This window comes from Mastigoproctus giganteus, chromosome 5 (assembly GCF_048544385.1).
Source record: "Mastigoproctus giganteus isolate SK-2022 chromosome 5, ASM4854438v1, whole genome shotgun sequence".
In the NCBI taxonomy this organism is placed as follows: Eukaryota; Metazoa; Arthropoda; class Arachnida; order Uropygi; family Thelyphonidae; genus Mastigoproctus; species Mastigoproctus giganteus.
This window is the reverse complement of record NC_143579.1, coordinates 106,107,205-106,131,820: the sequence shown is the minus strand read 5'-3', so window position 1 is coordinate 106,131,820 and position 24,616 is coordinate 106,107,205. Positions and strand designations below refer to the sequence as shown.

The following is a 24,616-nucleotide window of genomic DNA, read 5'->3' as shown; positions in this document are numbered from 1 at the left end:
TGAAAAAAAAAAGATGAAGAAATGTTGGATATGTTAGAACTGATTGGTATTCTGGCAGTAAATGAACAATCTGTGTGAAGAGAAGACTGAAAAGAGGAGATTCCAAATTAATAAGTCTCTGACAGGGAATATCAGGGTGGACATATGCACAAGTGCCACCTTTGAAGCAAAAGAAACTGTACAGTGAATAATTAGGACAACTGAGGTGAGCAGTAGTTGAGGCATCCAATAATTGGGATTCTGTCAGAAATATAAGTGGCGCTTGGCTGACAGCAAGTGGAAATGCACATCACTGAGATTGGAACTGAGAAGATGCATACTTGTGAAATGAATGAGGAAGTTTTTGGGAGGTTTAGATCTTTTCACAATTAAGTTTGTTCTATTAGTTTGACAAATCATGATGTATTCAGTTGTAAAGTAAAAGTAGACGAGGGACAACATGTATGAAGTAATGAAAATTTTGGATATAGCATACACACAAGAATATACCCAGTTCCTTGACATAATGCAGCCTTAACAATGCCTCCCCTGCACATAAACTACTCATACTCCCTACAGTCACTGTCTGGCACAGTAGGAACAACAAAGATTATACAATAACTGATTCAGATGCTTCCTACAGAGTTACCAATAAGTTCACTCCAGTGGACTACTTAGCAACTGGCATATGAACACCATTTTAAAGATAAACCCAACAAAAAACCAGTTAGCATTAGAAGAGGCATACGATGCAAGAAAGCAAGCTTATGCAGCATCAGCCAAAAAAAAAAAAAAACCTCCCATTTCACCCCTCCATTCGTTCCAAATGCCTATCCAGCTCAGCCTTAAATTTATTTAGGCAATCAACTTCCAAAACAAAAGATGGAAGTCTGTTCCACCAATCAACTACCTGCTGGCTAAAGGCAAATTTCCACACATCTATTCTACAACTGTCTTTCCTCAATTTAAATCTGTGTCCCCCGCAGGTTCTTAATCTGAGCAAGAGGAAGAATCCCATCAGCATTCAGCTTGCTCAACCCATTCAAGGCCTTATACACTTCAATCAGATCACCTCGCAGGTGCCTACTCTCCAGGTGCTACAATTTGCAGAACTTAAGCCTTTCTTGGTAAGAGCACCCTTTGTTCCCCCTCACCAATCTTGCTGCCCTTCTTTGTACTTGTTCTAGCAACCCTACATCCTTCCTAAAATGAGACCTCCAGATCTGTACACAGTACTCTAGGTGTGGCCTGACATTGCCTTGAATAATGGGTTAATCACCTCCCTGTCCCTGCTAGCAAAATTCCTATATATCATCGACAAGACTCCATAACCTACCCTGGCCGCCCCTCTGCACTGCTCAGTGAACTTCATATTTGACTGCACAATTATCCCAGAATTATCCCATTGTGTGGTACTACACTCCACTCAAGGAAGTGGAGTGTAGTACCACACATTTCTCTTGGGTTATTGCTACCCATATGCAGTAGTTTGCATTTGTCAATGTTAAACTTCAGTTGCCACTTTTCAGCCCATTTGCCCAACTTATCTAGATCCAGTTGGAGTTTTTTTTTTTTTAGTTGTTGGCGCATCAGCTTCTGTGGCCATAATACACCTCCCAAAAGGTTTTGCATTTTTACTCTGATCCAAACCCAAGGCGGGATTCGAACCTGCGACCTTTGGGTTGCCAGGCAGACACTTTACCCACCTGGCTAGCCTGGTTGGCCCAGTTGGAGTAGCATACTGTCTTTACAGTCGTTAACAACACTGCCAACCTTTGTATCATCTGCAAACTTCGACATTAAACCTGATATACTTTCATCAATATCATTGATAAATATACAACAACAATGGGCTCAACACCGAACCCTGGTGAACTCCACTAATAACATTCATCCACGAAGAGCAGTGTCCGTTGATTACCACTCTCTGTTGTCTCCCACTCAACCATCCCTTTATCCATTGTAGCAACTTACCATTAATGCCATACCTCTCCAATTTGTCATATACTTGGATTTCTCCTGAAATCCAAGTATATGATATCAAAATTATTTTTGGCATTTAGTTCCTTTGTGACCACATCATATTATCCAATCAAATTGGTCATACAAGACCTCCCTTTAACAAACCCACGCTGTGTCTTAACTATTACTGCAGTCTTGTCTTTATGATCCTGCAATGCTTCTTTAACCAGTGATTCCATTATTTTCCCCAGAACACAAATTAAACTAACAGGTCTATAGTTACCTGTGTCACCTTTTGAATCCCCTTTGTGAATTGGTGATACTTTTGCACACCTCCAGTCCATGGGGCCTCCCTTGAATCTAAGGAACCTCTCATAATTATGGCTAAGGGTTTGCTTGCTTACTTTGCTGCCTCCTTTAGTATAACTGGATAGATCCCATCCACCCAGGTGCCTTTTTTATGTTTAACTTCAACTTAGTTAAGTGTTTCAAAGCTTGATTTATGTATAGCTATAATAAATTGTACTTTAACTATATTAAATGCCTTCCAAAAAGTCAAAGGTAGGAATGTGATAAATCACATTCCTACCTTTGACTTTTTGAAAGAAAGGAGATTATCACTTTTAATAGAAAAAGCAGGGAAAAAGTAGGAGATTTATCGAAAAAGTGGGTGAAAATCAATAGATTTTTAACCATTATAGCAGGTTAAAAATTATCAATACTGCATGCCTGAAAGTTTTCACACTGAAATTGATAAAAGTCATAGTGAAAAACATTTTTTTATTTTCAATAATACTGATAAAACTATAAGCTGTTGGACCTAAACTGATTAAGTGGCAGAGACTGTGGCAATGCCATTCTTGTGACCTACCATAGCAGCAGCAGCAGCCTCTGCATCATTATTGCCATCATTTGAAACATAAACATGGTCCATTTTGCAACTCTAGCAGTTAAATCTAATACCGTTTCATTTAAAATATGTTTCTTTGTCCTGCCCAAATCATACTTTTTTAATGATTTCCAATTTAGAAACATTTTTTTGGAATAATACACCAGCATGATCTGCTACAGTCATGAAAAATTATATTCTACCAAAAATGCAGTAAAAGACCCTCTGCTATACAACATCGGAATCAACATTTATCCTTTTTACGAAAAAAAAAAAAAAAAACCAAAAACCTCTTTGATTTGTTTGTGTTTGTTTGTTATTTGGTTTTTAGGAGCATTAGCAACTAAGGCCATATTGCTCCGGGATATGCGGTGATCATTCCCTGACCTTTCCGCATCCTCCGTATTTGGTGGTGATGGGCTCAACCCCCGGTCTAATCAAGAAGCATGTGCCATGCACTGCTGCTCCTTCTCACCTGGCTACGGAGGCGCCTCCCCTTTGATTTAAAGGAAATTAAAAACAATTTTATACCACATGTAGTTTTAAATGTTTATTGAAGTGAATCACATCAATTTACGCTGAATACACAATACTTGAGTGATCCAAAAAAAAAGGTAAACTACAGCCATTATCAACCCACTGCAGGATGGAAGCCTCCTCAACAATTCAGGTTGAGGGAAAATAGACCATAATCTGCCATGATGGTCCAGTGCGGGTTGGCAGATCGACCATATTTAGCAGTCAGGAGCTTGAACCCCGGTCTACTCAAGGAGCGTGTGCTACTGCACTCCCGCTCCTGACCACTCGGCTACGGAGGCCTGGTGAGTGACCTATCAAGGTTTAACTGAACCACATCATCAGGCCTACAGGGGAAGTTAAAACATAAAAGAAATCAAATTAGCAATTTGCAGCAGGGTTACAACAGGATGCATTATGAAGTTACATTAATGAATTTTATTACAATATTGGCATCAAGTTAGGTTAAATTCTTTATGTTGTTGTTTGTTATTTGGTTTTTAGGAGCATTAGCAACTAAGGCCATATTGCTCTGGGGATATGCGGTGGTCATTCCCTGACCTTCCCACATTCTCTGTATTTGGTGGTCATGGGTTCGAACCCCGGTCTAATCAAGAAGCGTGTGCTACGCACTGCTGCTCCTGCCCACCTGGCTACGGAGGCGCCAAATTCTTTATGTTAAATTCTTTACAAAATTACAAAGAATATTTTACAAGAAATTGTACATGAGAAATATTGAGAATATTTGAATTTAAATTTGGAAACCACAATGTTATAGAAAGGAGGTGCACAAAAAAATATACAGAAAATTATGTTAACCGTGAAAGTGGGGGGGGGGGGTTATAAAAGTAACATCTAAAGAAGGATTATCAAATAAGTAAGGTCCTGGAAATGCTTACCCGAATACCAGAGGGAGGAAAGAAAGGATGGAGGGGGAGAGAGAGATAGTGAAGACGAAGTAGACTGCTAGACTGGGATAGCTTAACTCTGGTGGGGCACAACCATTTTCATAGTACAAGAAAGAATGTGATCAATCAGGATTAAGAATTATACTACCCTCTAATAGGGTTGACTTCAACCAAAGGTAAAAGGTACTGGCTAGATCATGAAGGTTCTCCTCAAGTATGACTTTGTGAAAAAATTAAAAAAGTTTTGGTACTTCTGCATGCCTCTACAAGAGCAAGCGATAGAGAAAGAGAGACATGAGCTGCTGTTTCAGATTTGTTAGTTCTATCATACATTGTGTCCTTCCTGTGTTCTTCCATTCTCTTATATAACCTTTTGTACGAATCACTTATATAGGTAGAGTTGCATGAACACTGTAAGAAGTATATGGGGCTTCTTGAGTTGCATGGATTTTTTTTTTTTTGTCAGATTCCATTTTAAAGATGTCAATGGTGTGTAGAAGAATTGGATATCGTAAGTTATCTGTTTTTAAGATGGCTATGCTGATTCCAAGACATATGGTATGATTATCTTTCCTGGAAGATTCCTGAATTCCTTATCAGGGTTGTTGAAATCTTAAATTGTACTAGTTATGATCTTCTTCATGATTCTTGATGGGTAACTGTGTAAGTTTTGTGACGAATCTGATGTTATTCAATTCTTGTGGGAGGTGCTCCTTATCCCTCTCCTAACATAAGATGAAGATGCCTATTTTTGATGCAAATGGGGGAAAAGATGTAAAGTGGAAGATTCTTTCTGTATCAGTGGACTTTCTGTAAACATATCTTGAGATTCCATTTCAAGTTCTTGTCAACAAAACATCTAGATACGGTTGCTTATTTTCTTCAATTTCAAGTTTGTGCAAATTTTGTTGTGGTAATCATTCAGGTTAGTATAGAATTCCATGAGAGCTTCCTTGCTTGGTTCCAGACTAAGAGAATGCTGTCGGCATACCTTATCCATAGTTTTTGCTCAAGTGTTTGTAAGACGAGAAAGGAATCTCCCAAGTTACTAATGGATATTGCTGAGAGAAGAGGAGATAGAGAATTAGAGAATTATCATGTTGATACCTAGGACTTGTTTGAAGTAGGAACCATTAAAACAAAAGTAGAATTGTCCTAGTAACAAGTCTATGAGCTCCATGTCTCTTGAAGAGACAGAGGCTTCGGATATCTGATAGGGACCTGGTGGTCAAGGTTGCTTGCAATTATTGATTCTGTTTCATTATGAATATAACCATAGTAGTGTAGGTGAATTCAATGTCAAAAGAAACTAGGTGGTCTTCTGGTTGATGGTTCAGGTTCTTAATATTTTGTATGGCTTCTACCGAGTTTTTGATAGAGTGAGGTCTTCTGCATATTAAGTATGTAAGGAGTTTATTCAGCCACACTGGAATCCATCTACTTGGGTGGAAATGCCCGCTGACTACAGGCCTTATTGGAAAACCAGTTTTATGGACTTTGGTGTTAGCCAAAATGGTTGGAGCTTTGGAACCACTGGGGTTGAGTTTCTTAAATAGATTTTCTCTATTTTTCTTCTATTCTAGGAGAGATTTGAGTTTCTCTTTTACTTTGTTTTTAAGAGAATTTGAAGGATCCCTTCTTCTACACATTGGCACTAATGCCATTAAGTGTAGGAGATCTGCAGATTTACTAAGCAAGTACAGGTCAGTGCTAAAAAAAAGTCGCGAGTTAGGGTTAAATTGGAAAGTGTCTGCAATCCTGCCCAGACACAATAGAAGGAAGTATTTGATGAGAGCCTTGACAATCACTTTGGCCTGGAGAGATTGTGCAGGGCTCACGGGATAGAATTTTTCTCAGTGTGGTCTGTGCTTGTTAACAGAAGAGATTGCTTCTACAGGGATGGGATACACTTAAATAGAAGGGGTGCAAGAATATTTGCTGATGCTATCGAGGCAATGTTAGGTGGGTTGGAAAACTGCTAGCTTGAGGGGGATTCCCAGATTATTAGATTAACAGTAGCCGCAGGCAGAGGTGGAAATAAATCTTGCACTGCTTCTATTGGAATGAGCAGCAGTCCAGAAATCCAGTTGCTGGGAGTCATGAAACAAGTAAATACATGGGCTGTGTTAGAGTAACTAATAGTAAGAATAGGTGCATGTATACTTCCATGTACACCAATGCTAGAAATAGAGTAAATAAATTTGATGAATTTGAAGTGCTGGTTAAGACATCCAAGATTGTTGGGATATCAGAGAAATGGTACCACTCGGAGGGATGCAGAATTGGAATTTGGGGAGTACAATGTGTACAGAAAGGATAGAGAGAATAGAAAGGAAGGAGGGATTATGCTATTAGTTAAGAAACACATAAAATCTAAGGAAGCGCAATGGGAAAGCAAATATGAGGGTAGGAGTTGGTTATAGGCCTAATGACTCTGATGAGTACAATGAACAATTATACAGAGAAATAAAGTGGGACAGTAAATCAGAGTGTCTGATTTTAAATTCCCATATATAGACTGGAACTTGTGGGTTGATCACTCGCACACTAACAAGGCTTTTGTGGATTTACTGGATGATTGTTTTCTACAGCAGCATGTTAGAGAGGCAACAAGAGGGAGTAGAGCTCTTAATCTGATTATCAGCAGTGTGCGAGTGACCAATCCATAGTGATCAGTAAAGGCAACTCCAGTGGTCTCAGAGTTTATTTAGGTTCTATACAGTGGGACCAACTGATGATGTTACCAACAGCAAATTCTAAATGGGAAGCATTCAAGAAAGTAATTTTGGACGCTAATAGGCTTTTTGTTCCAACTAAGAAATAGTGCTCTAGGTTTAGGCCCAAATAGATGCCAGATGAACTAATGAGACTCGTGGCAGAGAAGAAAAATGCATGGGATGCACATAAATTATCAGGCGACACAGGACCCTATGGTAGATACAAGATAATCTGTAGGCAAGGGAAGGCAGATTATGAAAAATCTTGGGCAAAGGATGCAAAGAAAAACAGCAAAGACTTCTTCACTTATATAAATTCTAAAAGGAAGGGGATGAATCAGATTGGTTCACTTGATATCAATGGTTTGACTGTAGATGATCATTCTGAGATAGCTGCCAAACTAAATGAGTATTTTGCATCTACATTCACACATGAGTTATTCAAGGAGGAGAGGGCCAGATGTTTATCAAACTCTAACAGGGAGTTAAATGATTTTGTAATAACTGAGAGCAAAGTGGAGGAGAAATTGTTGAAGTTGAATATAAGAAAGGCACCTGGGGTAGATGGTTGTTGTTGTTGTTGTTTGGTTTTTAGGAGCATTAGCAACTAAGGCCATATTGCTCCGGATATATGCGGTGGTCATTCCCTGACCTTTCCGCATCCTCTGTATTTGGTGGTCACGGGCTTGAACCCTGGTCTAATCAAGAAGTGTGTGCTATGCACTGCTGCTCCTGCCCACCTGGCTACGGAGGCACCGGGGCGGGGGGGGGGGGGGGTTAGATGCAATCTATCTGTTATATTAAATGAGGTGGTAAAGGAAGTAAGCAAACCCTTAGCCATAATTACGAGAGCATCCTTGGACTCGGGGGATCCGCACGGACTGGAGATGTGCAAATGTATCTCCAATTCATCAGGGGGGAGGGATCAAAGGGTGACATGAGTAATTACAGACCTGTTAGTTTGACTTCTGTTCCAGGGAAAATAATGGAGTCACTGGTTAAAGAAGCATTGCAGGATCATCTAGACAAGACAGCAGTAATAATTCAGACACAGCATGGGTTGTCAAGGGGAAGTCTTGTCTGACCAATTTGACTGGATTACAAATTGACTGGATTACGATGTGGTTACAAAGAAGCTGGATGCAAAAAATAATTTTGATATCATGTACAGGTAACCCTCGTATAACACGGTAGTTTGGTTCCTACAAAATCTCATGTAATGCAAAACCATGTTATATGGGACTAACAACCAGTACAAAAAGGCAGGTTACGCTCCAAAAGCTAACAAAAATACACCATTTTTTTTATTTTTATTTAATTTTTATAATAGTATTTTTATAAACGGAAAAAACTTAATTTTTATAATAGTAATAACTAAATATTTTAACTTGATTTTTATAATAGTAGTAACTTAAATAGTAATAACTGAACAAACATCTTACCTTACAAACTGTGATACATATATGTCAGATAATGTACGTTAATTTAATTTTCTTCCTCTTAATCACTGCTAAGCACAATCAAAAGAGAATGTTTTGTCTGTTGCAGAATATCACCTTCTGAATTTTCTTCTGCAGCATCTAGATTTCATGTATCTTTGGCTTTCTTTAAAAAATCAGTAATCTGGGTTTGTTTGCTTTTGCTTGATAGATCTTTGTAAATTTCGTAGTATGGAGCTAAACATTTCTGCAGTTCCCTTTTGAAATTTGTGCTCCTTTCAGTAGAAGGATCTGCATTCAAAAAATAAGATTCTGATTGCTTGGCTAACTTTATGCCTTCCCGTATGCTTTTTAGTGTAAAATTTGGAAGTTTAGAATTTCATCTGTGCTATCATCCACTGAATTGATTTGGTTTACCTCCAATGCGATTTCCACCAAATCCACTTTGCCAGCCTCTTTTTCTATCAATAATTGGTGAACGTCTTCAGTAGTCATATCATCAAAACCTCCTACTGACTTAGCCAGTTCTACTATCGCACCGATTCCGTTTTTCTGCCAGTTCCACCATATTTCCTGAATGAACTGACTCTGGCAATACATTTTTCCAACACTCAGTTGACGGTTGGTTCTACTTTGAGCGATAAAGCTATGATTCTGATACAGTTCACAATTAAAATGTTTCCGTGCCATCACTTCAATAGATTCAGAATCATTTTTTTCCGAATTCCATTGTAACGATCTTCTGATGTAATGAGTTTCAAAGGTTTTGTCTGTTGCAGAGAACACGGCATGCACAAGTTGCAACAAACACGATATGCGCAAGTGAGACACAGAGTAATGAATTTCTGAAAATTTATGTTTTTTATATGATTGAATATTTCATGTAAGGGGAAACACATTTCACCATAATAACGTGAAAACCCACAGAATTCCAGCTATAAATATATATAATGCGTTGATCTAATGGCTGAAGTTCTATTAAGTGATAGAAACATTACTTCAACGTTTAGATGGCTTAAACCTTTTGGATGGCCTGGTGCGTTATCCAATGCTAATAAAACTTTGAAATCTAGATTTTTAAATAAAGAACATAGCATGCACAAGTTGCAACAGACACGACATGTGCAAGTGAGACACGGAGTAATGAGTTTCTGAAATTTATGTTTTTTATATGATTGAATATTTCATGGAAGGAGAAACACATTTCACCATAATAACGTGAAACCCACAGAATTTCGAGAAGATCGAGTTTACTACCCATTTATAATTGATTGCACTAACAGAAAAGACCAATAAACTGGAAACTGCAAATTGTTTTTATTGTTTTATGGTAGTGACCTCGAGAAATGTGCTTTAGAAAAATATCATGAAGTGATAACGACTAGCGAGTCAAGAGCAGGGATTCACAAAAAAGAATGGAAACGTTGAAAAATTACATCTAACATAATAGCAGGGTTTTCCCAGCACAAAAGCTCAAAAATACTGTGTTATGCGAGGTTTCTCGCAATTCTCTAACCATGTTAGAGCAAAACCGTGTTATATAAGTACCGTGCTGTGCAAGGATTGCCACAATTTATCAATTGTGTTAGAGCGAAATCATGTTGTAGAAATACCGTGTTACACGGGGGTTGACTGTACTTGGATTTCAGGAAAGTTTTTGATACTGTTGCACATGGAAGACTACTGTACAAATTGGAGCAGTATGGCATTAAGGGCAAGTTGCTACAATGGATAAAAAGATGGTTGAGTGGAAGAAGACAGAGAGTGGTAATCAATGGGTACTGCTCTACGTGGACTAATGTTATTAGTGGTGTCCCTCAGGGTTCGGTGTTGAGCCCATTGTTGTTTTGTATATTTATTGATGAAGGAATATCAAGCTCAATGTCAAAGTTTGCAGATGATACAAAGGTTGGCAGGGTTGTTAATAACAGTAATGACAGTATGCTGCTGCAACAGGATCTGGAGAACTTGGGTAGATGGGCTGAGAAATGGCAACTGAAGTTTAACATTGACAAATGCAGAGTACTGTATATGGGTAGCAGTAACCCCAGAGAAATGTACCAACTGGGTGGTGTTACACTCAGGGTAGTGGAGAATGAAAGAGACCTGGGGGGTAATTGTGCAGTCAGATATGAAATTTTCTGAGAGTGCAGACAGGCTGCCAGATTAGGTCATGGGGTCTTGTCAATGATATACAGGAATTTTACGAGCAGGGATAAGGAGGTGATTATCCCCTTGTATAAGGCAATGGTCAGGCCACACCTTGAGTACTGCGTACAAGTCTAAAAGTCTCATTTTAGGAAGGATGTAGAGTTGCTAGAAAAAGTACAGAGAAGGGCAACAAGACTGGTGAAGGGAACAAAGGGGTGCTCTTATGAAGAAAGGCTTAAGTTCTGCAAACTGCAGCTTGTGGAGGCTAGGCACCTGCGAGGCAATCTGATTGAAGTGTATAAAACCTTGAATGGATTGAGCAGGCACAATGCTGATGGGATTCTTCCTCTTGCTCAGATTACAAAGCTGAGGGGACACAGATTCAAACTGAGGAAAGACAGTTGTAGAATATTTAATCAGGTCCAGGATATCCGATTTTTTTTTTTTTTTTTATCTGCAACTTGTATCTTCTCGGTGTATGCTGATTTCATTTTGACAGTTTTACCCTGCAACAACTGAAGTCTCTTGTTAGTCACAATGATTTTTTTTTCGGTCCTCTTGTTCAAACAATGTTTTTATGAAGAATGTGCTGGGACTAATTTTTCAACCTTCAGTGTCTTGATTTCACCTAACTTTACATTTTCACTGTCTTCGATCTTTGAGTTTTCCCATAATGCTGACAAATGTTTTTGAAATCAATATGGGTTATTTCAGTTACTCTATACGAATTTACTGCCAAGGAAAATAAAATGGTCCCAATTTCATTGCTTACTTTATGGATTTTTCTATCACAGAATGCATGTTATGCCTTTCATTTTGCATATGTCCTGTTATTAGGAACTTTTGAGTGATGGACTCAGCTTGAATACTCAATGTAGATACAGCATGCATGTACATGGCAACAGTGAATTTATTCTTCTGTTGTTCACTGCAGTTGTTTAAGTAGAAGGTAATCTCAAGATCAGTACTGTTCACGGATCTGGCAGTCTCTAAATATTTGTAAACGCAAGTGTCTATATCTATGGTCCCTCGGTTACCTTCACCCTCATGCCAGCAGAAACACTGTACTTTATCACTTTTAAGTTCTGAAATTGTAAAGTTATAGCAGTTTAATTTAGATTTGTAATAGAATAAGAAAATATCACCCCTATCACCCAGTCACAATTATAAAAATGTGTCGTTTAACCAGCTCAACAAAGATAATCTTGACTGATACAACTCTGATGTGTCACTTTTCTACTTTGACCAGTGGCAATACTTACTTAGTGGAAAAGCAACACAACTGCACTCTAATGGCTGAAAATTGGAGTTATAAATATGTAGTTTTTTCCCAGGATGTAGAGCTTGTGCATCCTCCTATTATATTAACTCAAATTTGACAATTTTTGAGTTGTGTCACTTTTCCATATGATGTGCGACATTAGTATCAAAACTGGACAGCTTTTGTGATTGCCGATTCATGGATCATTCATAATTTGTGAATGGTCCTTCATGTAGACTAATGAAAACTGAAATAATAAATTTACCTACTTCTTCAGCCTTTCTAACACAAGTCAGAAAGGAATAGTGGTAATGGGTAAATTTTGTTTGTCCTCTGAGAAACTGTAGAATCAGTACACTTGAAAATTTAGAATCACAGAATAGCACATGATTCTGTATAATAACTGGAGAACTTTTTTCTCTGCCAATAAAGCAAATGAAAATCTTTGTGGTTGGCTCATATATATATATATATAAATATATATATATATTTTTTTTTTGTTTTACCAAGTTACTTCTTCAAGTAACTTTGCAACAAATTTTCACACCACAAACGAAAACAGAACCGATCGTTATAAAAGGATTTTAAAATGTATTATTCATGGCCAGTGACCAAGTCCACTTCCTGTTGGCTGTATAGAAACAAAGCAATAGACAAGGGTAGAATGTTGTTGTGAAAATGACAAATGAATCTTAAAACCACAAATTTAACAAAACTGTATGCTTTGCAGTGACTGAAGTAGATGCTTTACTCTGCCTGGTCATTGTTTATTCCACGCTGTGAACACCACAGGGAAAAATGCTAATTACAAGAAGGGTTCCTTCCCTCCAATGCGCAGTTTCCATTTCAGAACGTGAGATGCCAGGATCAAATGATCCACAATTTAGATGCATCTTTCATTAGCATATAAGTAAACAATCTCCGATTTTACACTTACTATTAGCACATCTGTCGTTGTGGAAGTTGATAGGTTAAATTTAAGGAGGAACTGGACAGGCATTTGGAGGGAAAGGTGTGATTTTTTTTGGCTGATGCTGCATAAGCTCATACACTTGCTTTCTTGCATCACATGCCACTACTACTACATTCGTAATTTACTGATTCGAAAAATAGGCGCGCATTGTAAACACAACCAAAAGTATATTGCAATAAATAGTTTTTCACGACAAGTAAAAGGAGAAAAGCAAAAAGTATATAATAACAACGATAATTTTCATTTTTTTGTATATAAATGTTCATTATTTATAAATTATTTATTTTTTTTATACTGATGTGATGCTCTGTCTAGCTTATGCGTAAATCCAACCCTGGCTGGACCCATCTTTGTTTTCAATATTTATTAATGATATTGATCAGGCTTAACATCTAAGTTTGCAGATAATGTTTGGCAGTGTGGTTAATGACAGTAATGAAGTTATGCTACTACAAAGATCTAGAAAAATTATGCAGATGGGCCAAGAAGAGAAAAATTAACTTTAACATTGACAAATGCAAAGTACTACATATGAGTAACAGTAATCCCAAAATAATATACCAACTGTGTGATATAACACTCGAGGTAGTAGAGAACAGAAAAGACTTGGAGGTTACTGTATAGTCTGAAGAAGGATGTAGATCTGTTGGGTTGGATGCGGAGAAAAGCAATGAGATCAGTGAGGGCAAGAAAGGGTACTCTTACCAGGAATGACTTCGGTTTTACTGCAGTGCATGTGTGGAAAAGAGGCACCTGCCAGATATAATTGAGGTGTTTAAGGCTTTGAATGGACTTAAATAAGCTTAATGTTGATGGTATTTCTTCTCTTGATTAAGTAACACATATAAAGGGGCATAAATTCAAATTGAGGAAGTTACTCAGTTTTGGAAGTTGATGAGGAAGGAATGTATAAAAATTTGCTTTCAGCCAGACAATAACTGATTATTAGAACAAAGTTCCATCTGGTGTTGTGGAGGGGACAAATTATTAAAGTGGACAGGCAGGTGATATATATATATATATATATATATATATATATATATATATATTTTTTTTTTTTTTTTTTGGCTGATGATGTATTAGTTTGTTTCCTTATATCATCTCCCAGTACTAATACTAATATTGAACTGATGGTTAATGTTTGCCAGACATTTTTCTCAGATGTCTGTTAAACAAGATGCCACTGCTAACAGAAGATTAAAGTCAGATAGTGTATTAATACTGTAGAGAATTTCTAGAATTCTCTCATTTAAATGTTAAATTAAATGCTAATTTACACACATCTGTGAATTAGCATTTAATTTTGCAGATTATTAACATATTAATTTATCCACTACAAGAAAGATAAATACATTCTTTAATAGGAATACTTGAACTTTCTTTATCTTCCAATGTGAAAGTATTTTTGCTCTTTAGCATATTCACTGTATCATTCTCTCTCACAGTTAGTGCATACATGCCGTGATATAAAGGAAAGATGTGTAGCATCTGCATTGAGAAATCATGCATTTTAAAAGACTTTTGTAGTTTCGATATTGGAAGAGTCTTTAGACTATAAGGTGCAGGATAATTTTAAGCAATTCTTTCCACTCACAAAAAATTCCTTTTGTGTCAAGACAATGTGGTAATTTTGCTTATAAATAATTATTTGTACATGTAAATTTAAATTTAGAACTGGGTATTAGAGTATAATGGTTTAATTATCCTGCTTTTAAATATTTTGATGATTAATAAATAAACTTCATCAATAAAATAATAAATTGGACCAATTACTCTAGCCTGCAATAAACAAATAGATAAATACAAGTAAAAATAATAAATTCTTACCTCATATGTAAATTTGTATATCTTTCTGTGCATATTAAAATCATTAGACTGGCTGATGAAGTTTAATTTTGTTCTTTAATCTGCCATATAAACTGCCTAATCTTTGTCTATTTTTTTTATCATCGAAAAGTTTTATCAAGGAAGTAACAATTCACAGTATATAAAATCTGTTTTCAATTAAAACATGCTCCACTGTATAAACCAGTGGTTCTTAAACTGTGGGTTGCAATCCCAAGAAGGATGTGAAAAAGATTCTAGGGTCGCAACAAACATTGATAAACATGAGTAAATTAAATATTTATTATAAAACTATTGAAATTATTATACACTACAACCTTTCATTCTATATTTGTTTAGTTTATTGTAGAAATAAACATCGTGAAACATGATTACATGAACACAATTTCAATAATCATTTATATAATTAACTAAGATCTGACACTAGACTCTAGTGTTAGGTTTTTTATACTCTAGTGACTAGAGTATAAAAAACCTAACTTAACTTAACCAGTACTGCCAGGGGTTGCTAATAACTTTATTTTATAAAAAGGGATCGCGAATAAAAAAAAAGTTTAAGAGCCTGAGGTATAAACCATTATTTTCTGCAAATCCCATGAAAATGGAATTTTACATATGCCTTACAGTTTAATTTATAAATAAAAAACTTTTTACTGTGACCCTATCACCAGTACATATATTTCAAAACAATTCCGATTGAACCAACAGTCATAATGAAATAAAAATAGGCTCAGACTATGTCCATTGGCAAGACCTACCTACCTTCAAATCATGAAAAGATTTTAATCATCAAAATCAGTATAGAAAATATGCATCTAAAGCTTATCATACTTAACACCATTAATGATACTATAAACTAAAATTAATAAAATTCTCCCAAAATAGAGAGTTACACCTATTACATCTTTAGTAAGTAGTGCATCAACTATATAAGAATTTAAAAAAAAAAAATTGTAACTTGTTTTACTTACAATTCACAGTACTCATTTATGATTTGAATTTTCAATGCTTCCTCCTTAGAAATATCTACTTTGGTGTTGCCTCTTTAGAAGAAAAATTAATCCAGTAAGAAATATCAGAAGGTAGCAGTGGCTGAGCATTTATAACCAATTCTTCAAATGTCAGGATGCTAAAAGTTTCTTCCATATTTGAAGTTCTCTTTATGTTCTGTAACAAAATTAGTGAATGAGTCAATTAAGAAAATTAAAATGCATTTATTGAAGTCGCAAATAAATTTAAAAACCCAAGTTTCTGTTCATTGTAATAAGTTGCCTCCATAGACCTTGAGGTTGTCACAGACGTTCTCTCAGATATGCCAGTTAAGCTGCACTTGCTACCTGGGAGTCTAAAACGCTGATGGAACTGATATTCGGGTGACACTCGAGTCAAGTGGACCCAATTTTGGCGAAGTCCAGATGGTCTGTGACAGCCAAATCCTCTGCTTGCACCTTCACAATGGTGGGACTGTTAGTAATCCTGGGTATAACCTCCATGCACAAGTACATGGTGGATGACCACCCAGGTGTGAACCAACGTAAGCAGGGGTCGAGGTGTGACACCCACACCACATGGAGGAATGCCGCCCCTCTATGTTACCAGGCAGTACTAGGTGGTAGATGACTCTCATCAACTGGTGAAATACCACCACTTTGCTTATTGGAGGCTTGAAGTGGTGGAACCCATGTTTAGTCTCTAGAGCTAAGTTCCGGTCAACCCTTCCCCATCTCTTCCATCATGCAGTATGATTGATGACTTTTGAGGTTATGATGAACGTCGTGGCAAGATCCAATATTCCTTACATTTCGAGGGTACAGTTCTAAAACGGTGTTCGAAGGCCAGCCGCTAGTTAGTACACTGGACCGAACCTATTGGTAACTCCCTAGGAGGCTTCCGGATCAGCTAGTGTATAATCTTGCTACCTCTACTCTGCCAGACAGTGACTGGAGGGAGTCCGAGTAGTGTGTATGCGGGGAGCATTGTCGAGGCCACGTTATGTCAAGGATCTGGGTATATTTTTACCACGTGTACACCATATCCAAAAATTTTATTACTTCATACAGCATGTCCCACCCACTTTTTCTTACTATTGAATACACCATGAATTGTCAAACTAATAGAGCAAGCTTATCTGTGAAAAGATCTAAACCTCCCAAGCACTTCCTAATTCATTTCACAAATATACGTGGTCTCAATTCTAATCTCAACGATGTCCATTTCCACTTGCAGTCTGCCAAACCACATGTACTTTTTCTGACAGAATCTCAATTATCGGTTGATTCAACTACTGCTCATCTCAGGTGCCCAAATTATTCGCTGTATGATTCCTTTCGCCTCAAAGGTGCAAATGTCCGTTCTGATATTCCCTGTCAGAGACTTGGCAATTCGGAATCTCCTCTCTTTGATCTTCTCTGGCTCAAAATCTCTCTACCTCATTGTGTCAAATTCATCTGTTGTGTCTACCGTTCTCCCAACTCCACTAATCACTTGGAGCTCTTTGACTTCCTCTCCTTGCAACTTGACTTTCTCCAGTCCAACTTTCCTAACAGTGAGGTAATTTTCCTTGGTGATTTTAATGTTCACAACTCCAGCTGGCTTCCGTTTTCTAGTCACACCGACCCAGCCGGTCGAGATGCTGAGGCTTTTGCAGTTACTAATGACCTAGCACAGATTGTTCATTTACCTACAAGAATACAGGACAATCCTAATCATACAGCCAATACACTTGATCTTTTTCTCACAAACAACCCTTCTAAGTACACGGTCGAAGTGAGAGGTCCTTTAGGCACTTCAGATCACAACTTGGTAATTGTCTCTTCTCCAATGGAACCTTTATCTCATGGCTATTCCCAACCTTGTGTTGTTTGGCATTACAAGAATGCAAAATGGGATGATGACCTGCGAGACTTCTTTTCTTCTTTTCCTTGGTCGGATTACTGTTTCAAAACTTCTGATGTCAACGTTTGCTCAGATCGTGTCAGTGAAATTATTCTTGCAGGAATGGAATCCTTTATCCCACACTCCACTTTAAAATCTCATCCTTTATCTAAACCTTGGTTTTCCAATAAATGTGCTAAGGCTGTTCAAGAGAAGAATGTTGCATATCGTAATTGGCTTGTTTCTAATTCTTCACTTTCATTTTCTGCCTACACCAAAGCTCGTAACATTTGTAAAGCAGTTATTAATCAGTCCAAACTAGAGTTTGAAAAGGCTAAGAGTAGAAAACTTGCTTCTTGCCCTAATGGTAGCCGAGCATTCTGGTCTCTTGGCAAAGCTATTGGCCGCAACATTTGCCCATCTCTGCTCCCACCTCTGTCCAAACCAGATGGTTCTGTTGTCACTTCAGCCAAGGATAAAGCTGACCTGCTAGCATCCCATTTTCCTTCCAACTCATGTATTGATGATCTTGGTAAAACACCTCTCACCATTCCCAACACACTCCATTCAATGCCTCCTATGGTTTTCCGTCAAAAGGATATCAGAAGGATTTTGATGAATATTGATGCTAAGAAAGCTCCAGGTCCTGATGGTATTTCTCCACTTGTTCTCAAAACCTGTGCTTCTGAACTTACTCCTATTCTTTGCCACCTTTTTTCACTTTCTTATTCCAAAGGTGTTTTTCCTTCTGCTTGGAAATTTTCTCATATCCAGCCAGTTCCTAAAAAGGGTGACAAATCCCTCCCATCCAATTATCGTCCCATTGCAATTACTTCTACTCTTTCTAAAGTAATGGAGAAATCAATTAACCACCAACTCTTAAACTACCTAGAAACCTTCCGTCTGATCAACGATCGCCAGTATGGATTCCGACAGTATCGATCCACTTGTAACATTCTGGCTTATGTTACCCATTTATGGACTAATTCAATGGAAAGGTTCGGTGAAACACAAGTAGTTGCTCTTGACATCTCAAAGGCTTTTGATAGTGTTTGGCATAAAGGTCTTCTAAACAAGCTTCCATCTTTTGGTTTGCCAACTGTTTTTAGTAATTGGTTATCCAGTTTTCTCTCTGATCGCTCACTGAGGGTGATGGTAGATGGCTCTCTGTCTTCTAACTTCTTCACTAATGCCGGTGTCCCCCAAGGTTCAGTTCTTTCCCCCCACTCTTTTCCTCTTGTATATTAATGACCTTCTTCCAATGACTGGAAATCCTATCCATAGTTTTGCCGATGATAGCACAATTGCATTCCACTTTCCATTTTGAGAAACCTTGTCCTGCTCAATCAGCTTCAACTTCTCGAAAATCTGCTACTAATTCCTTAAATGCCGATCTTCAGGTAATTCTCCTGTGGGGCAAAGACAACTTAGTTGATTTCAACCCTTCTAAAACTCAGTCTTGTCTTATATCTTGCAAAAAGGATTCTTCTGCTCCTATGCTTATCTTTAGTGACACTCCAATTTCTAGACAAAATGATATATCTCTTTTTGGGATTACCCTGACTTCTAATCTCTCTTGGCACAAGCACATTACAAATATTGCTTCCTCTGCATCTAAAAAACTTGGTTTTCTCTTTCGCTCTTGGCGTTACTTTTCTTCCAAACAGCTGCTCACTCTGTATAAATTGCAAATCCGCCCTGCCATGGAATATTGTTCCCACATCTGGGGTGGTGCCCCCAAACCTCTCTCAGGCTTCTTGATTCCATTCAGAAGAGGGCAGTTAGGTTAATTAATGATTCATCTCTAACAGAGTCTCTCCACTCGCTTTCTCATAGACGTACTGTTTCTGCTGCATGCCTCTTCTACAGATACTTCCATGGGCACTGTTCTTCTGAATTGGCTTCTATAATTCCCGCACTCTCTTTCAAAACAGTCCGAACACGTGCCGCCACCAGCCAACGTCCATTTACTGTCCAACTTCAAACCCACAGAACCAACTTTTCATCTTCCTCATTTATTCATTCAACTGCCGTTTTCTGGAACAACCTACCTTCATACGTATTTCCTGAAAATTACAATCTACAGAAGTTCAAGTCCAATGTCAACAAATATCTTCTTTCGTCTTCTCAACCTCCACCCAATACAGGTTCTAATACCTCTTGTGTTTGGGGTTCACATAAAAAAAAAAAAAAAAGAGACAGTTGAGGTGGAGAAATAACTTGGGGAAAATTCAAAGGCCAAATGGTGTGTGGGCACATGTGTGTGTTTGTGCATGCATTGCAAAAGTCTATATTCTTTGTACTATTTGCCCAATATACTGGTTAGTAACATTATCAATAATTTTACCACCAAACAGACATATTCTGGTTCTATTCCATCTGTCTTTAATATTAAGTACAGCCCCATTATTTATAAAATTCAGTCTCTCATGAAAATTACCTCATTTGGAACCACCAAAACAGTTTGAAACTATGATTCACCCTCATCAGTTTCAAACTGTGAGTGCATTAAAGTGGCATAGTAATGGACACCTGGGTAGCTGAGAACCCTCCCCACCCAGATTTATTACTCACCAGGCATCTACAGGGTATACCATTTACTTGGAACTATGGGGAAATATGTTGTTTAACAAGGTATGTTCCATATGGCCACCATTTCCTTGGATACACTTTCATAAGCACTTGACCCAATGCAGCCTCACTCTCAAGAACATGTCATTGTCATTTTCCATATCCATGCAGGCCTCTATGATCTGGACTTTCAGGTGGTCCAGGTCATGTTATCTTCTCTAAGTATAACTTGTTTTTCGAATGATCACACAGAAAAAGTTCAAGGAGGACAAGTTGGGGGATCTTGTGGCCATTCCTGTGATCCTGTTCGACCTCTCCAGTAACCCTGGAAACTGTTAATATAACTATTCAAGAACAGTCGCAGCATAATGGGCAAGTGCCCAGTCTTGCTGGTACCATTCTGGAAATGTACCGTGTTCATTCAAAATGTTGAATGTGATTTCCTCCAGCACTCACAGATAATTTTCACTGTTTGTTGTCTCTTCAGAGAAGTGAGGTCACACAATTGAATCATTCTATATTACCACCATATTCAAGGACATCCTTATTCCTTACAGGGGTCAATCCATTAGGATTATCTGATGACTGATGATGGAAATTTTGTTTGTTTACTTCACCGGAGATATAAAAATTAGCCTCCTTGTCAGAAAACAAAATCTAGTCTGGAAAGTCTAGGTCTTTCTTAACCTTAATGGCCCATTCACAGAAATCAACCCTCTTATCAGGATAAACTTCATTCAGTTCTGCAGCAACCATCTTATACAGATGCCACTTGATTTTCAGCAGAATTCTGCTGATGCTTTTTGTCAAAACCCCCAGTCTCACTTGACATGCAAAGTAGTGACACTGGGACTCATCACACACTTTCCCAAAATGAAGATGCTCATCTCCTCATTGTCACATGGCACTTTCATGGGTTTTATCCAACACAGATTCCCTATCTCTTTGAATTTCTGTAGTAACTTTATGATATGACAATGAGTTATGGGTTCACAATGCCTAGCATTAAATTCCTCTGCAGTCTCCCTTGATGATCTTGAACCAATCAATAATATGATCTCCATTCTATCTTCTTTTATCAAATGCATCTTTGGTTCACATTACACTGGCAACATAAAGAAATCCACATCACCCTAAGGTTCCAAGTAAATGGTACACCCCATATTTGATTTCTCAGATATTCAATTTCATCCACTAATATGACAACTTTTGCCTAATTGAAGATTGATCCTCTTATTTTAAGAGGATCAATCTCTTCATTTTCTTGTATAATTATTCAAACATCCTGATATAGTGTTCATGGCAAAATTAGATATATAAAACTTAAATCTAAAGAAACTAACTGAAAAGATTTAGCAGCTCATACCTGATTCTCTTCTTTTATAGCTACAGCAACAACATGATCACTGTCAAGCAGCGTCTCCTGAAACTTCCATCTGTCAGCTAATTTCCCATTAACAAAGAGATATGAGTCTGTTGTTATAATTCCCATTTGCAGACACTGAGTTGAACAATGGAAGCTAATGCGCTGAAGATCAACTGTTATTCCAGTTCCTTCAGCTTTTACATAACTTTCTTTTAGAGTCTAAATATAATTAAGAATGGAAGTTATTCAATAACTTCAAATAATTAAGTTGATGTATAGCTTTTTATTGGAGACTTATTTTGTAAATAACTGAAAAAACTGATGACAAATGGAATTATTATTAAAAGTAATAAAAATCAAAAATTTTCTGAAATTAAGACTCAAAGTGAAATGCATAAATCACAATTTACATTCAAGACTACATTTGGTCACCCCTAATCTGGACTCACTCCTGTTATCTAATCACTCCCATAATCCAGCATTTTTCTGGTTCATTCCACCCTCAATAAACACCATCATATAGTATATATTTTAAGAGGATTCATAGATATTATCAAAGTTTATTTTAACCTTTTCTGTTATTTACTAATTGTTCTTAATGTAACTTATTATGATAATTTCACTGTCCACATCATGCAACTTAAATTGTAAATGGTAGACTAAAGGTCTCAAAACTCAGCAAAACATTTATTTTTTATGTTTCTGTCAGTTATGCTACCATTTTAACTATATATTCAAAATTCTCTTCCATAGCTGTCCATCCAATGTATGTAACTGTAATAAACAAAAAAATTACACATTTTGTGCTCATTTCATTAACTGTTATCATTAACTTTCCCTATTTCTGTACTGGTAATTTTTTAATATCACATTTCCATTAACTGTACAGTATGTAATTTTTACAGTATCTGTAGAAATTTTTACAGATACTGATACAGATTCTTCTAGAGAAATACCCTGAGCCCACTGTGGTTCTGTCTAGGACTCAAACCACTGTACACCATGCTCAACAACGGCAAGTATGGATATACCCTAAAAGAAGGGAGGAAGAACCTATACACCTCCTATACATCACTTTCTCCTGAATATAACTATACACACCCCTCTCTCACCCTGAAAGGTGAGAGAGGGGGTGTATGGTTATATTCAGAGTGTATAGGTTATATGTAGTATATTCAGAGAATTTGATGACATCAAATTCTTTGCAGCAACCAAGAATAAACTCCAACAGCTACTCCAGATCACCAAGTTAACCCAGATGACAGGTTTCAGCACTGACATCAGGATGCAATTTGGTCAAGACAAATGCAACACCCATGCATTACATCATGAAAATTCATTAGGCCAAAACTACCAGCTGAAGACTGGTGAAGAGAAAGAATCCATGACAGAAGGAGAGACCAATAAATATTTGGGGATGATACAGGCTTAACAACCAAAACACGAGAAGATCAAGGCCTGCCTTACTGAGAAACACCACCAGAGACTGAGAAGCTTGCTAAAATCAAAGCAGAATGGTGGAACCATGATCAGGGCCATAAACACCTATGCAGTCACAGTACTAACATACTATTTTGGGATCACAGATTGGTCCAAAACTGGGCTGGAGGTAATTATGAGTTCAACCAGGATAATGATGATCAAGAACTGCCAATACCACATGAAGTCGGCCACTGAGAGAGACTGACTACAGCACAGAAAGGAGGGAGGGGTTTGGCAGACCTCACTGAATAAGAGAAGATTACTTCCAGAAAAACAGCGCCAATCTATCAAGCCACTCAACCTCAACAAGGAGACTCCACTGACACAGGCAGAAGAAACAAACACTTAAGCCTTAAGCCAAACACTAATCTTGTTGCCCTTCTCTGTACTCGTTCCAACAGCTCTACATCCTTCTTGAAATGAGGCCTCCAGACCTGTATACAGTACTCAAGGTGTGGCCTGACCATTGCCTTATACAAGGGGATATCACCTCCTTATCCCTTCTAGAAAAATTCCTGTATATCACTGACAAGATACCATGAGCTACTCTTGCAGACCGTCTGCAGTGCTAAGAAAACTTCATATCTGCTTGCACAATTACCCCCAGGTCCTTTTCGTTCTCTACCACTATCAGTGTAGTACCACAGAGGTGATACGTTACTCTGGAGTTATTGCTTCCTGCATGTAGTACTTTATATTTGTCAATGTTAAACTTCATTTGCCACCCATCTGCTCAACTTTTCTAGATCCTGTTGCAGCAGCATACTGTCATTAGTGTCCTTAACAACCCTACCAACCTTTGTATCATCTGCAAACTTGGACATTAAGCTTGATATAACATCATCAATATCATTTATAAATACAGAAAACAACAATGGACCGAACACTGAACCCTGAGGCACTCCACCAATAACATTAGTGGAGTCCCTCACTGTTCGTTAGTCCACGATGAACAGTGTCCATTGATTACCACTCTGTCTTCTCCCACTCAACCATTCCTTTATCCATAGCAGCAATTTGAATCCAATGCTCCAATTTGTTCAGTAGTCTTCCATGTGCAACAGTATCAAAAGCCTTTCTAAGATCCAAATATATGATATCAGAGTTATTCCCGTCTAGTTCCTTTGTGACCACATCATAGTATCCAATCAAATTAGTCAGGCAAGACTTTAACAAAATCAAACAGTGCTTCTTTAACCAGTGCCTCCATTAATTTTCCTGGAACAGAAGTCTATTTATGTGCTAACAGACTTGCGCAAATGGACGTCTAGTGTCATTAGTAAATAGACGTGTGCACGCGCGCACACGTAAATAAACATGTGGTGCGCATACGAAAATAAACATGCGCACGTGCATACGAAAATAAACATACCGAAATGGGCGTGCGCACGCACATACGTAAATGGACATGAGCATACGTAAATGACCTAAATAAGCGTGCGCAAGCGCATACCTAAATAAACGTGCGCACGCTAATACGTAAATAAACATGCGCACGCGCATACCGAAATGGACATACGCGTGCGCATACGTAAATAAACATACGCGTGTGCATACGTAATTGGACGTGCACGTGCGCATGCATACTTACATACTTATGTATGTAAGTATGCATGTGTAAGTATGGACGTGCGCACGCGCATACATAAATAGAAATGCGCATTTATAAATGCGCAAAAAGGG

At 37.7% G+C, this 24,616-nt stretch overlaps 1 protein-coding gene across 1 annotated transcript in view; it reads left to right on the top strand.

Moving 5' to 3' along the window:
- Nucleotides 1–21,666, top strand: part of Gycbeta100B (guanylate cyclase soluble subunit beta-1-like) — a 123,260-nt gene extending 101,594 nt beyond the window's left edge. Inside the window, exon 11 of the mRNA XM_090373395.1 lies at nucleotides 21,472–21,666. Coding sequence (XP_090229521.1) covers nucleotides 21,472–21,543 — 72 coding nt within the window. The 3' untranslated portion in view covers nucleotides 21,544–21,666. The remainder of the gene's footprint in view (nucleotides 1–21,471) is intronic.
- Nucleotides 21,667–24,616: the final 2,950 nt, after the last annotated feature.